Source organism: Notolepis coatsorum (assembly GCF_963971535.1).
Source record: "Notolepis coatsorum genome assembly, chromosome: 4".
In the NCBI taxonomy this organism is placed as follows: domain Eukaryota; kingdom Metazoa; phylum Chordata; class Actinopteri; order Aulopiformes; family Paralepididae; genus Notolepis; species Notolepis coatsorum.
Window position 1 is genome coordinate 43,739,439 of NC_140168.1, and position 24,663 is coordinate 43,764,101.

Sequence of the window (24,663 nt, forward strand, 5' to 3'; positions counted from 1 at the left end):
CTGTCGTGGAATCTGACCACAGGATTGTTCTATGCACCGGAATGGTGAGCTCACGTTGGATGAGCGTGGCTAGATGCGCTCCTGCGAGGGCTGCGCAGAGCTCTAGACGTGGGATAGACTGTTGCTTGCGTGGGGCTATTCTCGAGCGGGCGAGGATGAATGCTGTGTAGATCTCTCCCCCCTCTTCTTGGGCCCGCAAGTAGGCTACTGATCCGTAGGCGACCTCGGAGGCGTCACTGAAGACGTGTAAATCCATTTTACATGTCTCTGGCCTCACCGTGGGTGGGAAGTAGCTTCGGCGTATATTAACGCCTGGGAGTGAGTGGAGTTCCATCTCCCACTCTCTCCAGGTGGATGCAAGGTGTGCGGGAATGGGGTCGTCCCAGCCCTGGTCCTTGTCCCACAATGCTCGTACAATCATCTTTGCCCTGGTGGTGTACGGTAGTATACATCCTAACGGGTCATATTGTCGGGCGAGTGTTCTGTACACACTCCGTCTGGTGGTCGGTATTGCCGTCGACCTTCCCTGCTCCGTGGTCAGGGGTTTGTGTCTATAGTGGAGCGAATCTGTTTTGAAGCGCCACACTAGTCCTAGTGTCATCTCTTGGGCTTCTCCTGGGATTGTGGCCATCCAGGTCTCGCTGCTCGCTGCCTTGTCCGCGGAGGAGAGGCTGCGCAGTACGTGCGGATCGCTGCTGGCCCACTGCCTGAGATCAAAGCCGCCTTTGATCAGAGAGGCGCGGAGTTTAAGTAGGAGAGCCTCGGCTTCTTCCTGGGTCAAAACGCTTTGTAGACAGTTATCTACGTAGAAGCTGTTCTTCACACTGTGTCGGACCTCTTCGTCCGCTGCTGGGTCCTCTGCGACATGTCTCTGTAGTGCAAATGTAGCACAGCATGGGCTGCATGTAGTTCCGAAAGGGAGGACTTCCCATTGGTAGATGGCTGGGTGCTCATCTCCTGGCCTCTCTCTCCATAGGAACCGCAACAGGGGCTTGTCCTCCTCTACTAATCTCACCTGCAGGAACATCCCTTTGATATCCCCGCTGATAGCCACCTTGTCCTGGCGGAAGCGGAGTAGTACGCCTAGTAGGGAGGGGCCGAGTGTAGGACCGGGCAATAGCTCTTTATTCAGATTTTGGGATCCGATCTGGTAGCTGCAGTTAAACACGATGCGGTCTTTGCCGTTGTGATGAACCTTGTGGTGGGGCACGTACCACGATTCAGTCGTCTGGTCGGCCTCTTTAATGTCAATCTTTGTGACGTGTCCCGCTGTGATGAGCTTCTCAATCTCAGCGCGGTATACACTTTCTTGGGCGGGGTCCTTGGCTAAGCGCCGCTCTGTGTTTAGTAGGTACCGCTCTGTGGCGTCTTTCTTTGCGTGAAAGGTAGGCATCCCTTCCCGCCGCAGGAGTGGCATGGCGTATCTCAACACGCCGCTGACTGGGACTCTCTTTGTTCCCGTCTCGAGGAGGTTAATGGCGTAGATGTCGTCTTTAGAGCGAATGTCTTTCTTTTCGTTCTTAAAGGGCATTTGTTCTAAGGTCCATAGCCTCTCTACATGCTGCAGGAGTGCGGTGTCTCCCTCTGTGACTCGGGAGTGGAGACAGCTAGTGGCTGTGGTTCGGTTGAGAGATTTGGCGAGTGGGCCTTGGAGAGTCCATCCTAGGCGGGTCTCGACTACTGCAGGACAGCCTCTGGGTCCGGTATGAACCCGGTCTATCGGGACAATGAGGTCTGCATGGTCGGAGCCTATCAACAGTGTCGGGGTAGCACCGTCTATGAGTGGGATCGGTAGCTTGCGTAGATGTACATATTTCTCCATCAGCTTGGCTACGGGGTATGTGTACCGCGACAGTCCTATTTCTTGGCTGGTGAAAGCGTCTGTAATCCTGTACCGTCGCTCGGGCTGGCCGCTTGCTGCGATAGAGAATGAGACATTCTCGCCCTTTATCGTTTTCAAATCTCTTCTTATTGTCCGAATTGTCATTTGGTTTTCGCTCCCCCGCAGCCCTAGCTGGGCCACAGCGGACGCGAGCAGAAGGGTCTTCTCTGACCCGTCATCAAGGACGGCGTAAGTGTCCATGACTTTATTCTGGTAGCTCAATGTCACACGGACTACCTTTAAGAGCACTCTGGCTCCGCTGCTGCTGGCGGGGTCGATGTACATGACGCTTGCTTTGCGGCTTGATGGTGCGGGTGGAGGCCGCCGTCTGTTACTGTCGTGGAGTATGTCCAGATGGGCTCCATCGCACCGACTGCACTTTTTCTTTAAGCGGCATTCGGCTGCCATGTGTGATCGCGCACAGCGAAAACAGCGTCTGTTGGACTTTATCCATTGACTCGCTTCCTCCGCATTCATCTTGGGGAATGAGTCACATTGTGACAGCCAGTGTTCTTTCTCACAGTAGGGGCACACTATCTTCCACTTCTCCTTTCTTGAGGGGGTACTGTGGCTCCTACTGCTTGGCACTGACTCCGATTGGTGCATGACAGTCACCGATCTTCTTCCATCATTTAGTCTCCTGGTTCCTTCTCTGGAGCCAGGGGTGCTCCGTCCGAATGTATCTAGCCGTAAGCTGCTGACTTCTCTCGCCAGGAAGTCGGCTAGATCGAGGAGGTTCGGTTCGGGGCCATTAGGGTCTCGGTGGTCTCTCTGCCGCCTAAAGCGCTCCTGTCGGGCGGGCGGTAGCTTCTCCAAGATCCTCTCTACATTTGAGTTGGCGTATAGTTCATGCCTACCCTTTTCCCTCTGCGCTCCCAGCATCCCTACCAGGGACTGCACTCTGATGGACAGGTCGTCCAGTGCTCGATTGTCTGTTGCTGGGGGTAGGCGGTCGATGTGCCTGATCTCCTGGATCACGTAATCCCATATACGTCCATATCTCTGGTCCAACGCTACCAGCGCTGCGGTGTATGGGGTCGTGGAAGTGGCGTAGGCGAGCGCTATGTTGTGCGCGCGGGGTACCTTTAAATGCTTCAGTAGTATCGCGTATTTATGGCGTTCATCAATGACATCCACCAACATTGTCTCCAGACACATGCGGAGCTCCGTATACTGGGCCCGGTTCTCCTGGGTGAAGTCTGGTACCATAGGTGTGCCAATGTATGACGCGGATTGTTGATACATCGGCGAGCGTTGGGGGAGAGGCCTCCTAGGCGAGTCTCCTCCTGCTCCTTGGCGTGGGCTGGTACCGGCTGTGTACCATGGCCCGCTGGTCCAGGTGCTGTTCCTCGGTGCGGGTTGTGCGTCGTGCTCACCCGTGAATAGCGTCGGGGGTCTGTAGCGCAGCTCCGCGGGGGTATAGCCTGGGCTGTACTGGACCTCCTGGTCCGGTAGAGTACTGTGCTGTCGTCGGGCGTGGTTCTCCTCCTCTTCCTCTTCGTCTTCCGTTAGGTCATCCAGGGCTTGTAGTCTCTGATTTAGCCTCTCCGCAGTGTATGCTGCTCCTTCCCGGTGGCTGGGTCTCGCTTGGACCGGTTGGGGAAGGGGGTCTGCGGGGGGTATAAACCTCGTCTGTTGGTCAAGTTCAGGGTCGCTTACTCGGCTAGGGGATGCCGCCCTGGAGTGATGTCTAGACGAGTTCCTGGAGCCTCTGGTGGAGGGAGGGGGTGTTGTCCTTCTGATCAGCTGTTCTATTAGTTGCGCTTGTGCTCTGTCGCGCTCGGCTTCGCGCTTGGTGAGATCCGATTCTCTCTGGGCACCGGTGGCGGTGCGCTGGGCGTCGGCCCGGTCTCTTGCCATATTCTCTTCCATCTGAATGCGTCTTATTTCCAGGCGTATGTGCTCTTCTTCGCTCCGTTGCTGTATCTGCAATCGATCGCGTTCACCCTGGAGTCTATCGCGTTCAGTAGAGGCCTTCAGGCTGACGAGGAATGCCTGCTGTATTGTCCTCTCTGCCTCGCTGGGAGAAGACGGTTGTATAGGGGAGCCGTCCCTTGGGGTACTCCGTGCGGAGTCTTGGAGCTCTATCTCCACGGTGCTCTCCTCATCTTCTTCCGTGCCGAGTTCTCTCTCGGTAGTGTTGTCTTCCTCCCGGGACTCGTCGGGGACTACTTCTTCGGTATTGGCGGGGTGTAAAGTCATGTCTGGTTCCCCCTGGTCCCCACCGCGAGCTGGGTCAGTTACATTAGAACCCATAGGGGCCTCTATGGTCGGGGTAGCCTGGTCGTTAGGGTTAGACATAATTTTACTTTCTAGTTTTACCGCGTTTACTGTTGGTAGAAGACTAGGTTGTTGACTGACAGCGTAAGCCTCTAGGTACTGAGGGAGCTGTCGTTTGCGCCGCGGGCGTTGTTGGTTAGGAGGATCGTTTCGTGGAGTGTTCATCATAGGCCATTTTAATATTAATAACACTATATTAATATTACACTGATTACCCTCCGGCTCGAAGGACCAATTGTAACTGAGGGGTACAATTCCCTGACTGTATGGTTAGATATGATACTTACTACCACTACCTCTTGTACTTTAGACTCTGGCCACCCAGTACTAGGTATGAATATGTTGAACACTCCCACCTGATAAACGGATCCAACACAAATGTACCAAATCGAAAGTTTGAGTTTTAATACATAGCAAAAGGTATGTACAACAATCACTTAATTACATTTATGATTTGAAATAGTATGCACTTTTATGGCAAATGAGTATTCGTAGGTAGATCAATATCGAATGTCCAATCTCTGATTGCGCAGGAAGCAAATATACAACCTGGAATATTTAGGGAACAATAGCAATGATACTTGAATGATTATATAGCTGGATACACTAGGGGAAGGTTCCGACTGCTTGTAGGACAGCTGGAGGGGGGGGGGGTTAGAGAGTCACTGGCTGGATCCCGTCTGGCCGAGGGTATCTTGGGAGAGTCCACAGATGTGCGACACGGTGCCCAACGATCCTCGATCCACAGATGAATGCAGTTGGACCCTCTGTGGCCGGCGTCCTCCGGTCCACGACGGAGAGACGTGAGGCGACCTCAATGTGCAGAGCGCCGTCTCACCTGTCGTCCTCTCCGGGGGGGGGTATTTCCAACACACCGCAGTGTTGGCCTTTATCCATAGAATAATCAAAGTACTCAAAGCATAATCCAAGCCGGGGAAGGCTAGCCGTCGTCGGTAGAATAATCCAATATACAGGTCCACTCGCTCTTTGGCCTGGAGCTCCTCGGGTGCAGCTTCACGTGGGGTCAACCACCCTGGATAAGCGTCCAGCTGATGCCCGAAACGATGGGGGTGCTGATTACTATAGAACTCTTACCGCACGAGGCACTACATATGAATAGACTATTATTAGCTTAATAGAATACGTCCAACTCGACGATATAGTGCCAAATATGACTATTCAAATATTAATATACACGATGTCTCAATGCCGATACTGGGCCGAATTGGCCTTACTGCCCACACGTGGTTCGCGGGGAGGCTTTTGCGTCTGTCACTCTATTGGAGGGTAAGGAACTGGACTAAAAGAAAACTCTACTTTAATAGCGCAGTATATATACGCACTATGAACAAATAGTACCATTAGTGGTGCGGTAGACATATTCCTACGCGGAACTAGGACTTGTCCATACATGTTGAGCGGTACGATTGAACTTGGTCTGAGGGGTATGGCGACCTGGCACCAAGGTCTCGTCCAATGGTAGAATGGAGACTATTATGGGATGTTCAGTAGACTAGAAGGGATATTCAATGCATATTGTACAAGGAATATACAAGGGATATCAGGGGATATCAGGGGATATACAAATACAATTAAATATATATAAATAAATATATATATTCGGTTTAATCTGATCCTTCAGAACAGCGCCCATGGCAAAAACGGGGAAATTACATTTGAGTTTTCAGACAAATAAGCAGGATTTCACATTTGATTATAGGACCATGTCTTACCCAAGGTACAAACAAACTAGGCTCATATTGTTTAACGCTTCATCTCCCCTTTAACTCCACCACAAACAATCTTAGCTGACTCACAGTCATAAGATTAAAAAGAAATAAAGATTATTGACACATCTTATTGAATTTCCTTCACCCACAGTGGTTAGTGTTCTACAAATGAATGCAATCGTACATAAAGACCACTTTAAATCTAATGCTTATAAGATGACAAGATGTGCTTATAATTGTTTTCCCTCATTTAGCATACAAAAAGATGGATCAAGGAAAGAAAAAAACACGATGACCAATCACTTTGATTGACTAACGAGGGGCTGCTCTGCTATCTCAAGGGATGATGAGTAGGCATTGGCATTAACTGAAATAGGCTAATATAAGGGTTGCACAGGCTAAGCATTGAATTCAAGCTTTGGAACTCTGTTTGTAAAGCTGAGAACACTACCCTCAAACCATGTAAGGCACATTTATCCATGCATGCTTATCAATTATTATTATTCTTCAAACTGCAGCTCAACATTGAGGGTGCAGTTCACTGTCAGCTGGTGACTCAGTCTTTCACTTAACATTTTGACAGCTCGCACTTACAGAACATTGTTTGGTTATTTAACAGATATTTGGGTTTTTGATTGGTTTTATTGGACAATTATCCTCTGCAGCACACTGCTTGTTGTGTCGACAAGAGTTAGATTTGATCCCTAATTTGGGATATCGGAGGTGACAACAGTGGCGCGATAGCACCACGCCTGATCAATTTGTTTTCATCGGTCGTCGGATTTCTCGGTGATGAGAACATTAGTCTGTATGGGGGGGGTAGCGGATGACTATTGCTGAATGGACCCGACAGCTGTAGGTATTCTAGAGATATTGTTTGTGGGTCAATCAATCATAACTCTTTCAATCATAGTGAAAAGCCAACACAGCGTGTGGCAGGAAGCACATTTCATCTGTTTTGCATATAGCCTTTCAGAGCCAATCAAGTGCAATTGTTTCCCCATGTGAGTTTTGTGTCCTGTGCTATTTAACTCTTTACTCCTCAGACCTTTTAGTATATTTATAACATGATAAAAATGAAATAGCATTATGTCTTCCCATGACTGTGTAATCAATCAATGACTAGTTTGAATGATTTGAAAAAAATTATATTGTAACGTTAGTTGTACAATCCTTAACCAGAATGTGTCACTATAATACATATCAATGATCTGTAATTTAGTTTACCATATTGTCTGTATGCAACATGCATATTCTTGATTACTTTGACTTGTAAATGGGTAATGAGCCTTTTCTAACTTTCACAACTTAAAATAATGATTGTTTTCAAACATTAATATAAACAAAACACTTAACACTTAACACATTGGACGCCAGCAGCAGGGGGCGCTGATACCCCTTCAGCGCCAGGTCTTTATTCAATGGATATAGTTTTAGAATGCCAAACTTGCGAGTCCTAAAACTATATTTTATATTATAGCTATCGATCTAATAACGCCGTCGACTGTCAGTGAGTTGCTTCTGGTCAACATGCAAAAAACAGATTGTTTTTTAATCCGTACATTTCCGTTTTATACCGTTTTGAATAGGAGTATGGTTTGGGTGATTCTGAGTAAATCCCATGAAGGACGAGAAAAAGGCATTTTAGCGTAATCCAGTTATCACATTGTAATTTTTCGGCTGATTATCTAATCATCCTGAAATCAACGCTAGATTATTGGTATTATGTCTCGTGTCTATATGAAATGTGCTTCGACCGCGTTTCTGGCAGACGTTTCTGGTCATGTGACATGTGCGCCCAATAGCGTGACGAGCTGTGTCTTTGCCCATTTCCACGTCAAACAGCCTGCAAACTACCTGGCATTCTATCGCCATGCTCTAAGACAAACTCTAACCTTAACCAACTTCGAAAGAGTGCCTAAGCTTAACCGTCGAAAGAACTTGCCTAACCTTAACCAACTTCGAAGATTGCCTAAGCTTAACCAGTGTAGAAACTGGCGTCGGCCAATCGGAGAGCGTCTGCCAGAAATGCGGCTACCTTTGGTAGAAATGCAGTAGAGGGCGGTGTTGACCGTCTGCCAGCTCAGACAGGGTCTGCAGAAGCTGCAGCCATGAATTATGAATGGATATAGCTAATAAAAGAAATAACGATCATAAAAACTAGTTTACTCGTTGTTGGTGCTCCACGGTTGGACGGCAATAACGAGTATACTCGTTTTTGGCGCAGAACCAGTTAAAGCATGAAAATGCATTAAAAGCTTGGGTCTAGTGGTCACATAGAAACAGACTTACGGTATCAGTTTGAGAATGAAAACACGTCTCCAATCCCATGGTTTGACTTTCAGCTGTGGGCATTTGTTTCTAACCTTTGAATTACAGATGGCACCTTTAACATTGATTTCAACAACTTGATTCATATAGTTAAGTGCTATTACCTATATGTGAATGATGCATTACCCAATACCCATGTATCTAACATATAGTCTCGCTGGTCCCGGCTGTAATATATAATGAGATGAACTTAAGTGTAGAATCTGTAATGCCATCAAATGGCACCCTCTAGGTAAAAAGAGCCTCACTTGATATTGCACTTTGTTTAAATGTTTTAGTTTTGGTCTGATTTGATTTGGAGTTGAGTGGGTACAGGGGGAGGGGGGTTGCTAATAGCTATGCTGGCCACACCTCAGGCTCTGCTGGCCACACCTCAGGCTCTGCTGGGTATGAGTCTGTGACTGAACGTGCTTCTCATCTTGACTAGCGCGTCATAGAGGGGGTGGGAGGGATTCTCCAGGATAGCAGCCAGCTTCCTTCTCATCCCCCTCTCTTCCATCACCTCTAGTCTGACCAGCTCGACTCCCACCACGGAGCTAGCCTTTCTCACCAGCTTGTTCAGTTTGTTGGTTTCCCTCGAGTTGATCTAGCCCCCCCAGCATGCCACAGCATAGAAGAGGACACTGGCCACTACAGACTGGTAGAATGACTGCAGCAGTCTATTGCAAACGTTGAAGGACCTGAGTCTCCTCAGGAATAACAGCCTGCTCTGTCCCTTCCTGTAGAGGGCCTCTGTGTTGTCCGACCAGTCCAGTTTATTGTTCAGATGTACCCCAAGGAACTTATATGACTCCACCACCACCACCTCATCCCCTCGGATGGTGATGGGAATCGGGGGGGGCCTCTTCTTGCCCCTCCGGAAGTCCACCACCAGCTCCTTAGTTTTACTGGTGTTGAGTTGGAGGTGGTTGCTGTCACTCCACCCCACAAAGCTCTCCACCAGGGCTCTATATACTCCTCATCGTCGGTGATTGTAGCTTACGATGGAGGAGTCGTCAGAGAACTTCTGCAGGTGGCACCCGCTTGAGTTGTGGCAGAAGTCTGAGGTATAGAAGGTGAAGAGGAAGGGTGACAGCACAGTTCCTTGGGGGGCGCCAGTGTTGCTCACCAGTACGTCAGACTGACTGTCCTTTAGTCTGAGGTACTGCGGTCTGTCAGTAGTACTGCGGTCTTGCGGTAGTCCTTGATCCAGGCCACCAAGCCGTGCTCCAGCTGCATCACGGAGAGCTTGACGGCTGGATGGTGTTGAAGGCACTGGAGAAGTCGAAGAACATAATCCTCACTGAGCTGCGCGGCTTCTCCAGGTGCGTGTAAGCTCTGTGGAGCATATATAGATGATGGCGTCCTCCACCCCGATTTTGGCCTGGTATGCAAACTGCAGGGGGTCGAGGGAGTCACACACCAGGGGCTTGAGGTGTTGCAGGACCAGTCTCTCGAACGTCTTCATGACGTGTGACGTCAGAGCGACTGGCCTGTAGTCATTGAGGGTACTGGGTCGTCCCTTCTTGGGCCCCGGGACAATGCAGGAGGTCTTCCAGAGCTGGGGCACCCTCTCCAGCCTCAGGGAGAGGTTCAAGAGATGTTGGAGCGGTGCTGCCAGCTGCTCCACACATGCTTTGAGCACCCTGGGATTGGTGTTGTTTTCACACTACTTAGTCACACTACAATTCTATATATTATGCAGTGTGTATTTAACTATTCTTAACAACATTGTTTAAAGTATTAGAATTAAGAGATGTAGAGCACACCTTGCAAATTGAAAATGTATGTACTCACTCACTCACTCACTCACTAATTAATTAATTGTCAGGCACTCTTAGCCGCTCTGCCCCCTAGTGGTGTCCCACAAGCATTAGGTTGACATGGTTGACATCACCCACTCACTCAAACATTCACACACCGACAGGCGGCTACGTGGCGTAGTGGGCAAGGCACTCGCCACGAAATGCTGGAGACGCTGGGCTCGTCAGTTCGAGCCCAGCGCTCCACATTTGCTTTCAGTTTAGCTGGTCGTCCGTACTAATACACATTGGTCGTATTAGGGGGTGGGAAACTGATGGGTGGGGATCAGGCGTTGTGGACAGCGACTCCTACAGGTCGGTTGGTGCGCCTGCGCAGTAGAATCAGGAAGTGTCGGGGGCAGCATGAGCCTCCCACGCGTTACTCCTCGCCACTGAGAGATCGAGCTGCGCAGGTGAAAAGATGCGACTGCTGTTACCTCAAGTACCGGAGGGGACTTGTGCTATGTATGACTTAGTCCACATTGCAGCCGGCTTGTGGGAGGCAAGAAACAGTGTCCGTGACAGGGGAGGGTTGAATTGGATGATACGAAATTGGGATGGGAGAAAATATAGAAAATGGGAGAAAAAGTGGATAAAAAAATAAAAACATTCACACACCGACAGCGGAGGTAACCAACTAACCATGCAAGGTGGCAACCTGCTCATCGGAAGCAGTTAGGGGTTAAGTGTCTTGCTCAAGGACACATCAACATGCTGCCAGGAGGAGCCGGAATTGAACCAGGAACCTTCTGATTACCAGACGACCGCTCTACCTCCTGCTCATTGCGTCAATTGAGTGAGCGAGAGAGAGAGAGAGAGAGGATTTGGGAGGAATAGATGTTCTCAGGAAGGTTCACTCAGCAATCACTCTTACGGCGCGTTCACACCTACTCTGTTTGGTCCACTTTAAGTGGACCATGGTCCCTTTAAGTGGACCATGGTCCCTTTAGATCGATAGTCCGTTTGGTTTGTACAGGTATGAACGCAAACCGAACTATAATGAGGACCAAACAACCGAACCATGGTCCTCTTGAAAAGTTGGGACTCGGTTCGTTTCAAAGTGGACCATGGTTCGTTTGCTGTCGGTGTGAACGCAAAATGAACTTTATATAGTATCTAATCTAGAGCAAATGACTGAAATGAGTGACAGGTGCCTAGTGGCGGTGGTCGCGCGACCCAACTTGACAGCGCCAAGTGACAGCTTGCGCGCGACCCAACTCAAATGAATGACAGGCGCGCGGACAGTCTCTCTCGTCCTCTCTCTCTCTCTCTCTCTGCCTCTCTCTGCCTCTCTCTCTCTCTCTCTCTCTCTTCCTCTCTCTGTCTCTCTAGACTGGCGCCGCGCGCGGACAGTCTCTCTCGTCCTCTCTCTCTCTCTGCCTCTCTCTCTCTCTCTCTCTCTCTCTCTTCCTCTCTCTGTCTCTCTAGACTGGCGCCGCGCGCGGACAGTCTCTCTCGTCCTCTCTCTCTCGCTCTCTCTCTCTCTCTCTCTCGCTCTCTCTCTCTCTCTCTCTCTATATCTCTACTCTCTAGTCGACTTGCGCCACGCTCGTAATGACAGTATCTCTCTGCTTTATCACAAGAGACGCTGTCGGCAACTGTTATGTTTGTGAGTGCTAGTCCAATAGATGAACGACTTGGCGACAGCATGTCCTTTGTTTACAAATTAGATCCGCACCAAACAGGGTAGTGTGAACGCAGACCAAATCAAACAATGTATCATTTTCACATTTGGTCCACCAGAAAGTCCGGACTATCCACGGAAAGTCCGGACTATCCCTGGACTTTCAGATGTGAACACACCCTTAGAGCGAGCAAGTGAAAGTGGAGGAGAGCGTAATAGATGTTCTCAGGCATACAGCAGGCGCGCTGTAGTTTTGTAATTAATGTTTTGCACTAGCAAGCATTGTGTTGTGGTGAAAAGTTGCGCTAAATCATGGATGATCGCTGTATGTGCGGGTGCACAGTAGATGGATTCGTTTTGTATAGTGTGCTGAGAGAGAGAGAGGTTGTGCACCAGCTTGTGACTGCAAATTAGCCATCAAGACCACAGGATGAACCCAGAGCCCCCCCCCCCCCCCACAAAAATACACGAAATTCTTATTTTCTGTTTTAGTTTAAATTCAGTTAAAATGTTCAGTTTCAGTTCAATTCTGTTATTATTTTGAATAGAATGGATCATTAAGATCAAAGGGTATTGCACATAAATAGGCACTTCAGCTAATCCTTCAGAACGTTGACCGGCTCAGCTGACCGACAATAAATCAAAATGACACCATTCACCATCGTAGCCTATAATAACAGCATTGCATTGGCCTATCAACCGGTTTTAATAAACAAACAGAAACAGTAGCATGTGCATCTTTTAGATCAATTAGGCTATGGAAATTAGGCTGCCTCTAAATATAAAAATGTATTAAATAAGAATGGTTTGCTTCACTTAAAAAAAGAAAAAAATATATATACGTATATATTTTTCGACTCCAACATGAAACTCGAATGTGTGAGACTGGCATGACTCATCGGGAGGGAGATACCCTACCTGGCAACGCGGAAACCTGTACATGGGTAGGCTATAGTATGAGGCGGGTAGTTAAGATTATTATAATTACAGTGTAGGACAGTTTTCCACCAGCTGGCTGTGTATTGCTTTACGTGATGTACTGTCTCTTCTGTCTTGCTCAGGAGCGGGTGATGGACGAAGCCTTAGAGGAAGATGGGGAGAGTGGAGAGGAAGCAGCAGAGGATCCCAACGGTGTCCCCCAGGCCGGCTTCCTCTCCTCCACCTGGTCCTTCATCATCACCTTCTTCATGTCACTCATCCCAGAGGGCCCGCCCAACGCCGCTAACTGAACTCAAGGCACCAGGCCCAGCGCTCCCAGCATGCTGCTGCATACTATTTGTATGCGGTTTTCAGTATGTCTTCTGTTGGTATGCAAATACAGTATATGAAAGAGATTTGTATGAATACTAAAAAAGGTCCAACATTTGAAGTATGGTTGCTATAGTGGTTGCTATAGTGTCTGTCCCGCAATCCTTTGCGCCAGGCTGTTCGTGGTGTTGTCATTTCCGGTCAGCAGAAATATCCCAAGCAAACATGTCACTGAAGCTGTGACTGAAGATGTTAATGTGTGTGTGTTTTTTGTTTGTTTTTGGCTAAACTTAATGGGTACTTCCGTCTGGCCACACGGGTCCGCCAAGAATGTTGTATTTTGTATGTAGTATGACGCACGTACCGTGTTTCTTGTACTACTCGACAGTGCGCTCCAACAGTATATAGTACACTGTACTTTATGTGTGTAGAATATACTAGCAGCTCAGACACAGGCGTTTAAATTTTTTTGAACTCCTTCTGGGAACCTTTTGCAATTTTTTGTTGCAGAGCAACATTTAACAACCCAGCGGTTTCTTTCACATCTCTGATATCTTGAGATTCTGAGACTAAACCATTAAAGACTGACCTTGTCATGATGGACCCATCTGAAATGGGACGGGAAGGTCACTTCTGCCCAACGGAGTTACGAGTGGATGGAACTACTGGACATTACAGAGGACATGCTATGTCTGAAACAAAGACGAATGGGTTCTGAATTGTGGAATGACAACAAATATAATGTGACTGCTGAACAAAATAACCATTTGTTAGTTCTTGGAAACTACTAGAGCAGTAATAAAAAGTTTCTTAAGGTTAGATTGATGAATATGATCTGTTACAATGATATGCCATATTGATTGGCAAGTGGAAACCTTTGTAATATTGTATCATGAAAATGGCACTACTTCTCTTTAGCAAATTGAGCGAGTGTTTATATAGTTGTTGAAATATTTGTTGAATTTATTTGTATCTGTATGATATATTTACCAACTGACTATTCAGTTTGAAATGGCCACTTTTTCCCCCGAAATTCTGAAGCAACCAGTGATGGGACGTGGCTATGATCAGGCCTGTGTTCATTAATTATTGTCATAAAAGTAATATGCTGAGGTGGGTGAGGTCGGGGTGTAGAGACGGGGCTGTATGATATGCTGAGGTCGGGGTGTAGAGACGGGGCTGTATGATATGCTGAGGTCGGGGTGTAGAGACGGGGCTGTATGATATGCTGAGGTCGGGGTGTAGAGACGGGGCTGTATGATATGCTGAGGTCGGGGTGTAGAGACGGGGCTGTATGATATGCTGAGGTCGGGGTGTAGAGACGGGGCTGTATGATATGCTGAGGTCGGGGTGTAGAGACGGGGCTGTATGATATGCTGAGGTCGGGGTGTAGAGACGGGGCTGTATGATATGCTGAGGTCGGGGTGTAGAGACGGGGCTGTATGATATGCAGTAAGTACAACAGCAGGTACTTGTGTGATCTAAGTTAAATAGCTGAATACGAAGGGCTAAGCTGTATTTAATTTCAATGCTCCTGAAATTGAACTTCATGTCGTAATTTCGAATTGGTTTTTTGAACCGTGCAAATTCTTAGGCCTGACATTTACACTTGTGAATTGTACTGAAGAATATAACTGTTAGTTGTGTAAATATAGGCCTAATCATGGAAAACGTTATCTAGAGAAAAGACATTTATTGTATTTTAATTTTGTTTGGATTCTGTCAGAAATAAATAAGAAAACATTTTGGTCCAAATATTAGTATTGTGATTATAATTTTATTAGCCTGTACTTTCAATTATTTTGTATAATTCTGTGATATCCATGGTTTTCATTTTATTTGTAATTATGTTTGTTATTCTGTGAAAGAACAATACAACTACAGTTGAGACAGCCATGGCATGGCATTTAATGAACACATTCCATTCTCCTGAGATATGGAATGGCATTTCATCAAGGAGAAACTAGGCATCCATGGTTACACTGGGCTAAAACAGCAACGTTTTGTTGCTGAATGATTACGTTTGCATGTCCAAGTTAAAAAGAAACACAGTTTTGGCAGGAAAACGCGTTTCCCTAGCGGGAACGCTGAAAAGGTGTTTTCGTTTTGGAAACTCGCCAACAATGGTGCGAGCTGGATACGGGGCCGTTCTGCCCAATGCCCATGCGCAGTAGAGACAGACGCCAAATTCTCCCCCTCCCAGACCCATGTCATGTCAACAAACCCTTACCACGCAAGAGTCTACTGCAGTGGTGCCCAACCAGTCGATCGCGGGCTGATTTCAAGTAGATCTTGATTAATAAAATTTGATTATACATTTTTTTTTTTTTGCAAAATCAACTCTGCCTCTCCTTGTTAACTACAACAAGCAATGCTGTTTGTTATTTAAGATGAGGTCGGACTCGGCACTGACAGATTTGTGTTCATTATGCTGCTTTTATAAAGCCTCAAATGACTTACAATATACAATTTTGGCTGGTAGCTCTCGGCTAGGTGGTAAATTAAAAAGTAGATCTTGGTTCAAAAAAGGTTGGGCACCCCTGGTCTACTGCATGAGCAGCTCAGAGCTCCTCTTTCAACATAACAAGCATTAAACAAAATGGCCCAGTCATCTATTCAATTTAGTTTAATACATATAATAATAATAATAATGCAGGACCTGTTCAGAGGTCTTTAATTGGCATGCAATTATCCTCAATGTTTAGCGGTTAGCACACACACACACACACCGGAACACACGCATGCATTGTCTTTGTAGGATCGCCGATGCGATTCGTCTCTGCGATTAACCCATCCCGTCGTCCTTCCCCCCAAGGGCAGCCGGGAGCAGACAGGCGTCGGCGAGGGCCGCGCCCGGGGACCAATCCAAGTGCTCCTGCCCATCTTCGTCAAGGACGCCACAGCGTTAGCGATCTGTTGTTGTGCATGTTTTTCCATTGGGTTTATCTTATCGGGGGGGAAACCCTTGCGAGCACGGGAAGAACATGCAAACTCCACACAGAAAGGCCCGGGAGATACCCCACCTGGGTACCTGGCAAGGCGGAAACCTGGTCCCCAAGCGGGAATAGACCCTGGACCTTCTTGCTGTGAGGCGACAGTGTTAACCACTACACCACCGTGCCGCCGTTGTCTAATGTTATCTAGCTACTGATAGCTCCTGATATCAACGTCCGATATCATCAGTTTGGCATTCGTTTTCGCAGGTGCTGGCTGGCTAGCGTCGCTCGTGAGCTAACGTTAGCTACCTAGCTAACGTTACTTTCAGACCCTGTTAGTCAAGTTGAGCTATCTCTCTGGGGACGCTGATTAATATAACAAGCTACAACAGTCTGCATTCCCTTAACAATTGTATTAAGCCGCATTGTATTGTACCCATTCTGCAATCTGTTAAATAGCGTTTACATCCATTCATTCTGCTAGCATTAACGTTACTTCGCTGCTAGCCACAATGCTATACTGTTATACTGGCATATCCCAATCACGTGAGCATGTAAGCTAACAAAATCGGCGATATTTTTGTGAGACTAAACTCCGCTCTTGGTGGTCAATTGTGTTGATGTTAGTTTTGTTTCATCAACAAATCATCAACAAATGAGGCAGAACACAGTGAATGTATCCGTTTTTGTTTATTGCACTTTATTTCTTGCTGAAAAATAAATGCTATGTGGCTAAATGGCTCATGCGAGGTATAAAGATGGTGGCTTTTGATATTTTGAGCAGGATGTGGAGTGTCGTTCAACCTTTCTGATTGGTTGAAAATGGCCTTCATGTTTGAACTACATCGCCACCTACTGCTTTGGCATTGTACTACATGTATATAGTAGACGAGACAAAACGACGTCTAACTTAACTCTTACTTGCCTGCCAATACGCAGCGTTCTGAAAAGCGAAATACTACATGAAATGCCCCTAGTGTAACCGCAGCCTCAGAGAGAGTTTGTGAATATTGTGATCACTGTTATCCTTGGTAAGTTGATTAGCTTGGCCTAATATTACAGGTACATTTAAATGATGATCATTAATGAACTGTAGACCTTAAATCCGTTGTGTCCAAACCTTTTACACCCAGGGCCAATATTGGGATGTTCTGAGTGACTCAGTTGTCTTTCAAAGGTTGAGGATATGACAAAAAGAATGCATCTACAAATGTACTGCATTATGAGAACATTTATTTTTAGTGCAATATTGTTCCAAGTGCTCTTCTCATTATTCTTTCTGGTATCCTTATTCTCTGTCTTTGCATACGTATTTACAATATCACAGCTTATGTAAATCCACCCCCTGCTGCCCAGTTTGATTTATATGAAATATAAGCTTGCATAAGGCCATCATAACATCAACAAGTCTGTCTTACTTCAATATGAACATGAAGAAATAAATCCACCCCTCTTGTCTGGCCCTTAGAATTATGGAGGTCAAGCAGTTCTTCTGTTCATGTCATCAAGTCCTCGAGAAAAAAAGGAAAAAAAAGCAACTGAGCTGTTATCTAAATCCCTGCTACTCCCTTGTCTCTTGACGTCTGAGGACATGTCTTCGAATAGTCGACTAATGGATCGAAAGGAGCCGTAGTCGACTGCCAAACTCTTAGTCGAATGCAAACATTTTTTAAATTATTTTTCTTTTATAATTTTTTCCAAAAGCAAAGAGGCCTAGAAGCGTGGCTAATGGTGCGCATACCAGCGAGGCTAACTGCCTAAGAAAACGGGCACAGATGCACTGAAAGAGGATTTCACCCATCTAATGAACACACTGACTAGACCAGACAAATATCAAGATGTATCCATCAGTGGACCAATTGCATGCTTTCGCAGAGAACAAGAAGCCTTCAGTCGACTCCTTCAGACATTAAGTACCCCCCACAGCCCAAATGGAATGATCACTTTTTTTAATATATATTATTTTATTTCTTTTATAGTCTACATATTTTGGCCAATCAAAGTCGACTATACAAATCCTTAGTCGGGGACAGCCCTAGTCTCTTCACACTGATCCCTGAATTGTGCTGTGGCCATGTCTGCTTCCTTGCAGGAAATGTCTGTTGCTAGGTCAGTTTGCTTTTTTACCATCTGTTTTACCAAAACAGGTCAATTACATTAAGGATTAGATGACGCACTATATAGTACAAACAAAGGGGTGCATTTGGTTATGAGTGATATTTTCATGTTCAATTTGCACTGTAATGAAAATATAAAGAGTTTTCTATGCATCTCATATATGGGTATTTATTTAGTTTGTTTCTTTGATAGATATGTCTATCTTAAAAAAAGAATGAATGCGGTCCTTTATGTATTGTTTAAATATTGAGTAATATCCCTGGAAGGGCATGACAGGCATGACATATGTATCCGCCCACTAGATGGCATACTATAATACCCCTGAGTAGTCAGCCAGGTGATGGGTGCGATACGAAACCAGTTGATATCTTTGACTTTTAATTGCGGGGTTCAAACATTGTCGTAATCTTTTTTACATAAATGTAACGTGTACTTGCAATGGGCCTGGTCTACAAGATACACTATACGACTAAGGTACCCATGTACAGTACATGTCGAAATACTTCCCAAAGGTCAGTGAATACCACAACCACTACACCAGAGGAAGTTCAACAAATCATGTTAAACCCAGATTCGGCTCAAACAAGGGACTAAACACGTTTCGCAATTATGCCACATCAATGTGGAACGCCCTACCCAAAGCTGTAAAGGAATGTGAATCCCTTCAACACATTCAAACATTCAAACATTCATCACATTCAAAACCGCTCTTAAAGAGCACCTACGGGAGGTTGCAATTCGAAACTGCATGGCCACATAAATGCCCAAACCCCCCACCACCTCCTAATAGACAGTCTCCTCCCCACCGCATGTATATATTCTCTCCCCGCCGTATGTATATTTCTCTCCCACCCACCCACCCCCTCCAAATGTACAGTCTCCTCCCCACCGTATGTATATTTCTCTCCCACCCACCAATCCCCTCCTAATGTACAGTCCCCTCCCCATCATATGTATATACTCTGTCAGGATCTATGGGTAACAGTGCTGTATATTTGAATACCGTTTATGTCACAAATGTATCAGTACTAAATACCTGTATGTCCCTATGCCATAAATGTCATGTATGTTGTGTATATCATAAATGTCGATATGAATTGAAAATGGGGGACCCTGATGTAAACAAGACAAACGTCTTTCTCTGGTCTGCATCCCCTTAACAATTGTGTGTATTGAGCCGTACTGTATTGTACCCATTCTGCAATCTGTTAAATAAAGTTTTCATTCATTCATTCATACTTTGGAGCATTGTGTGCAGGTTCTAGATCAGTTCCAAGTCAACCCAGCACTGAGTATGATGTGCATTGTGCATATGAAAAATCACATAACACTCTATACCAGTATCTGAGTCACTACATCTCGAGTCCGAGTCGAGTTTCGAGTCCCCAGTGTTCGAGTTCGAGTCCAAGTCACCAAAGAGCCGGAGTCGAGTCCGAGTCCCCATTACCCTAGTCAGAGTCCAAGTCATCAAGGTTGAGTCCACTCCACTCTCGCAGTCAAAGAGCTGACATACGAATACAAAAAGGTCTACATTAAACATAAAAATGACACAGCAGTCACCATTTCAATGGGAGTTTATTTACTTTGTGACACAATAGCCAAACAAATGCACTAGCCATCAATATCTTCAAATCAAATTATTAGGGCCTATTACAAAACTGTTATAAATTCGAGTCCGAATGCAGTTGGTATACAAATTGTTTGCTATTCTATACTTATATTTCTATTTTCTACACATAGTGAGATCATTATCATCACCACATCTCGTATGCAGTCTACTGGAGTGGTAATTGTATCAAACCTTTTTCAGTTGTAAAAGACTGAGGTAATGTGTTAACCCTTTAGTGTGTGACTGATATCACATTTATATCCAAAGTGAATATTCCCTCGGTGGAGTTTATAAGAGAGCTTTTGTTGTATATGAAACGAAAGGTTATCCTATCCTATCCTAGTTATATGAATACTGGCAGAGCGTCTCGCTCTTTGCCATTATGAGATATCTCTTATCTCCTAGCACCTACTGTGCTCACGAACAAACAATTGCACTCCATGCACGTGACCAGGCCACGCCCCCGCGTCCTGCTATATGACGCCGGACATGGTCACACTCTACCTTCCTCAGAAAAAGTTTCCAACACTGAAAACCCAACCAAGGGACCTCAGGGCGCTAAGAGCGAGACGCTCTGCCAGTATTCATATAACTAGGTTATAGGATAACCTTTCGTTATATTATCATACTGGCCATCGCGTCTCGCTCGTTGCCATTATGAGATATGGGACAGAGCAGACGCGTGACCCGACAAGTGTACCCCCTGAGGGCCCGTAAGCCCCACTACCAGGGAGGAGGGGAGTCCCGTCCACCCGCCCGTCCTAACGAAGGGGGGAGGCAGTCAACTCCACCAAAGTGCGAAAAAGGGGCAACCAGAGACCCCTGAAAAACGCACAGCACAGGCGGGACCACGTGTGATACATCACCCCGTGGCACACACCTACACACCCCTGCTAGCCCACCAAATGGCGGGATGCAGGAGAGGTCCCAGACCTCAGAACCGCCTGGGAGACAGAACCCCCAGTCATGTCCATGAGGTAAAACTTAACGAAGGGACCCGGGGAGGACCAGGAGGCCGCAGCACAGATGTCCTCCACCGAGGCCCCCCCTAACAGGGCAGCAGCCCGAGGGGGGACCTGTCCAGCCAACGTGCAGCAAAAGGCAACGCCCCCGCACAACCAATGTGACAGGTGCTGCTTGGACAGCGCCTCACCCGCGCAAGGGCCACCGTAACCAACAAACAGTTGAACGGAAGCCCTGAGAGCCCGAGTCCTGAGGTAAACCCCCAGTGCACGACAGGTGAAGGCCCGCCTCCAACTCACCAGTGTGAGGAGGCGGACGAACGCCTGAACCACAATATCCCTGGAGCGAAAGAGCTCCGGATATTCTTTGGCACGAAGACTGGATTAGGCCTCATAGTCGCACCGCTATCGGCCAAATAGACAGGCACTCAGGCCGCACCGAGAGAGCACACAGCTCACCCACGCGTTCAGCGGAGGTGATGGCCAAAAATAATGTGGTCTTCAAGACAGCAGATCCAATGGCACCTGCTCAAGAGGCTCAAACGGGGCCTCTGACAACCGGCCCAGGACCAGTTGGAGGTCCCACTCGGAGACAGAGAACGTTCCACAGGCTTAAGACGCCGAGCGCCAAGCAGGAATGTTCCGCGAGAGGGTGGCTGAACAATGTTCCGCCCCCACACTTGACCATATGCCACTCCCCAGCGTAAGCCGCGGTAGAGGACGGAGCACGCGCGTACTGGATAGCGTTAACCACAGAATAGTCAAGACGCATCCCCACCAGATTCACACTGTCAGCAGCCAAGCCTAGAGGCTGCCCCGCGGTGACCACGGAACAGGCCACGGCGGGGCCACCAAGAGCTGAATCAGGGCCGGGGGCCACACAGCTGAGCCCCGGCCCGGCGCGACCAGGACCAAGTCCCGCGCTCCCGACGTACCCGCCCCAACAGCTGAGCTATCAGGTGTAAGGGGGGGAATGCGTGAAGAATCCCAGACGGCCATGGTCCCAGACCTGCCCGACTATGTCTGGACGTAGTCCCCACTCGTCAGGGTGAGGACCGCCCTGCGACATCACACCTGCACCCACATTCTCCCTGCCGGGGATGTGGAGAGCCCTCAGGCAGAGCAGATGGAGAACGTCCATAGCCAGAGCCTGACCGGTGCAGACGGGGGGAGCGCACTCCTCTCTGTCTGACAATATACGATGCTGACGTCGTGTTGTCCGTCCCGACCAAAACATGCTTGCCCACCACAAGGTGGTCGAGCCGTTTTGAGGACCAGAAGGACTGCCTTCAATTCCAACACATTGAATGTAGCGCAGACCGGACAGCATGGTCCTGCCAGCTGCCCTCTACTGCGTTGGCCCAACACGTCCCCCCTCCCATCCCATGAGGGAGGCATCGGTGAAGACCTTGACGTGTGACAGCTTGCTGCCCATGGGGACCCCACAGGTGAGGGCACCAGACCCTCCCCAAAAGACGAGGTCCCCCAGTACTGACATGGGAACCTTCAGCCGCTTCCACATGTCTCACACCGGGACCATTTCCATACTGGAAAGAACCACCTCTGTATCCTCCTCATGAAGAGGAGGACAAGAGGGACCCGAGCAGCAGGCGCATCACGGACAGCGCCGTAACGGTCCTAGGACTGAACCTCCCGAGCACGCTGAGAACCAACCACGCGCCGCCGCTCCGAGAGGGATGCCCATATAGACCTTGAGCTTAGAAAAAGCCCAAGTACTCCACCCGTTGACTGGGAAGAGGAGAACTCTACTTCCAGTCTACAGCAAAACCCAGGCTGGCGAGACACCACCTGCCTGGTATGAGACCTGGCGATCTACCCTGACTGGCCAAGGACCAGAACGTCACCCAGGGCAGAACACAATTCGTAACCCCCGACGACGCGGAGACCGTAGCCGAACGGCAGCCTCTGGTTACCGTACGCTAAGCCCTGCAAAGGAAGCGTAGGTAAGCCCTAGGATGGAAGATCGGGATGCGAATACGCATCCTACAGGTCTATGGAGTTGAACCAGTCCCCCACCTGACAGCGTCTAACAGGTGGGAGACGGTCAACATTTTGAACCTTCCATGGGACAGGTCCAGTATGGGACCCCCCCCCCCCCCCGATTTCTCGGGCACCAGAGAATACCAGGAGGAAACGCCACATATCGCGTCCTCCTTTGGGACCACGACGATGGCTTGCTTCGCCAACAGAGATTGGATCTCGACGGCCAGAGCTGTCACTGCTGTTGACCCTGACAATAGGGTCTGTACCAAACCTGAAAATGGAGGGTGGGGTTGTGCAAACTGCAACACAAGTCCCCGTCTCAGCGTTCTCTCCATCCACCTCGACATATGGCACTGCTGTAGCCATATGTGATGATAATCCCAGGCGCACCCGCCGCCACTTGGCGCTGGTCCGCCAGGAACCGTAGATAGGCGGCGCGGTCCCACCCGCTGTGCGTTGCCAACCCTGGACTCGCCAACCACGCGAGCAGGGTGTCTCGTGGATCTGGGATATCCCACCCTGACACTACCAACGAGGCAATCGCACCCAAGGGGGGACCCTGACAGAAAGGGCCGGTTTGATACGGGGGAAGCTGACATCACACTGGGTGACAAAAGCTCCCCCACTGAACACCTCCCCGGCATGGATTGCTGAGGAACTGTTCCATAGCTGGACATGCAAGGCGTGAGGTCCCCACACTGCCCAATAGGGTGGGTTCCTACACACCGTAGCCCTGCAGTGATATTACTACCACCCAAATCACACGCGCCTGACTGACCACCGCCGGTCTTCCAGCCGTGGGAGGCACTAACGTGATACCCGGCCTGGCGAGGGCGAGGCTGGGGGAACTCGCGCTGCGACCCCCTGGACCTCGAGCTCCCCCGCTGACAACCTTCGTCGTTGACAGACACAACAAATCAAATCAAATCAAATCAAATTTATTTATAGGGCCCGACAACACACGTTAATGTCCCCATGGGCCGTACAGGTCTTCTTTAAACAAGTCAAGAAGACAACATAACAATAAGTCAAGAACAGAACAAGAACACTAGATGAATGCAAATAAATGAATGAATGAATGCAACACTCCCAGACATACCCCACGCGAAGGTAAGGAAAAACTCACTAAAACCTAACAATAGGGAAAAAAAGCTCCACAGGCAATGTGGAGGAGAGAAACCTTAGAAGGGCCGTTCAAGGGGGGATCTCCCTTCTTAGATGTCGGTGATAGTAGTGTTGCAGACGGACAGTTGGTAAGCATGCACTCATGTGTGTGGTGAAACACAGATGAGTGCATGCAATAGCAACTGTACATTTTGAAAAATTAAAGATAGAGCTAATAGCGATAGCAACTGAACATTTTGAAAGATTAAAGATAGAGTTGATAGCGGATCTATTTGAGGCACAGGGGCGGCGCAAGAGGGTCACGTCCTCCCCGTCTTAGTCACGGGACATTCAACACTCCGGTCGTTGCTCAGGGACAGCCGGAGACAGGGGGAAGGGGGGGTGGCGCAGAGAGGGTCGCGAACTCCCCGACATCATCGCGGGACATCCGGCACTCCGGTCACCACTACGAGACCTCCGAAGACAGGGGGGCACGCAGAGGGGGTCGCAATCTCCCGGCCTTCGTCACGGGACGTCCAACACTCCGGTCAACACTCCAGGACAGCAAGTCATAGGAAGACAGGGAGACGGGACAGGCGTTAGACAGCTCATGAGATTGTAGTAGGCGGACATAGCAATAGATACAAGTGGTAGGCATATATGTGAATGGAGTAGATATATGAAGTAAGCGTATTATGTGAATAGAATAGAAGTACTTAACCCAGCAATGAAACCGCGTTGACTGTTAATCTGTTAACAGTCTGTTAATCAGTTGACAGGACCACGGACAGACGGCGGTGAATAACTGATCCAATGCCTCGGAGGTGCATGTAGAGCAGTCACTACAAGCTTGGCCAAGACCCCAACACCAGGCTCACCAAACACAGACGCAGAACGTGTGGCGTGGGAGCCGCTTGACAGCACAGCATTCTCACGGACAGACCCAGGCCTAACCAGCAACTGGGTGTCAGCCCCTGTCCCCATGAGAAGCGAAACGTGGGGCCGCTCGTTCTTCACTGAAGGCACGCGGCCCGCAGCCAAAGGGAACAAATCA

General features: G+C 48.2%; 1 protein-coding gene across 2 annotated transcripts in view; it reads left to right on the forward strand.

The window, feature by feature from the left end:
* Window positions 1-14,624, forward strand: part of LOC311227184 (homocysteine-responsive endoplasmic reticulum-resident ubiquitin-like domain member 2 protein) — a 33,733-nt gene extending 19,109 nt beyond the window's left edge. For both annotated transcript variants that reach the window (XM_084312732.1, XM_084312733.1), the window contains exon 9: window positions 12,690-14,624. In XM_084312732.1, coding sequence (XP_084168858.1) covers window positions 12,690-12,857 — 168 coding nt within the window. In that variant the 3' untranslated portion in view covers window positions 12,858-14,624. The remainder of the gene's footprint in view (window positions 1-12,689) is intronic.
* Window positions 14,625-24,663: the final 10,039 nt, after the last annotated feature.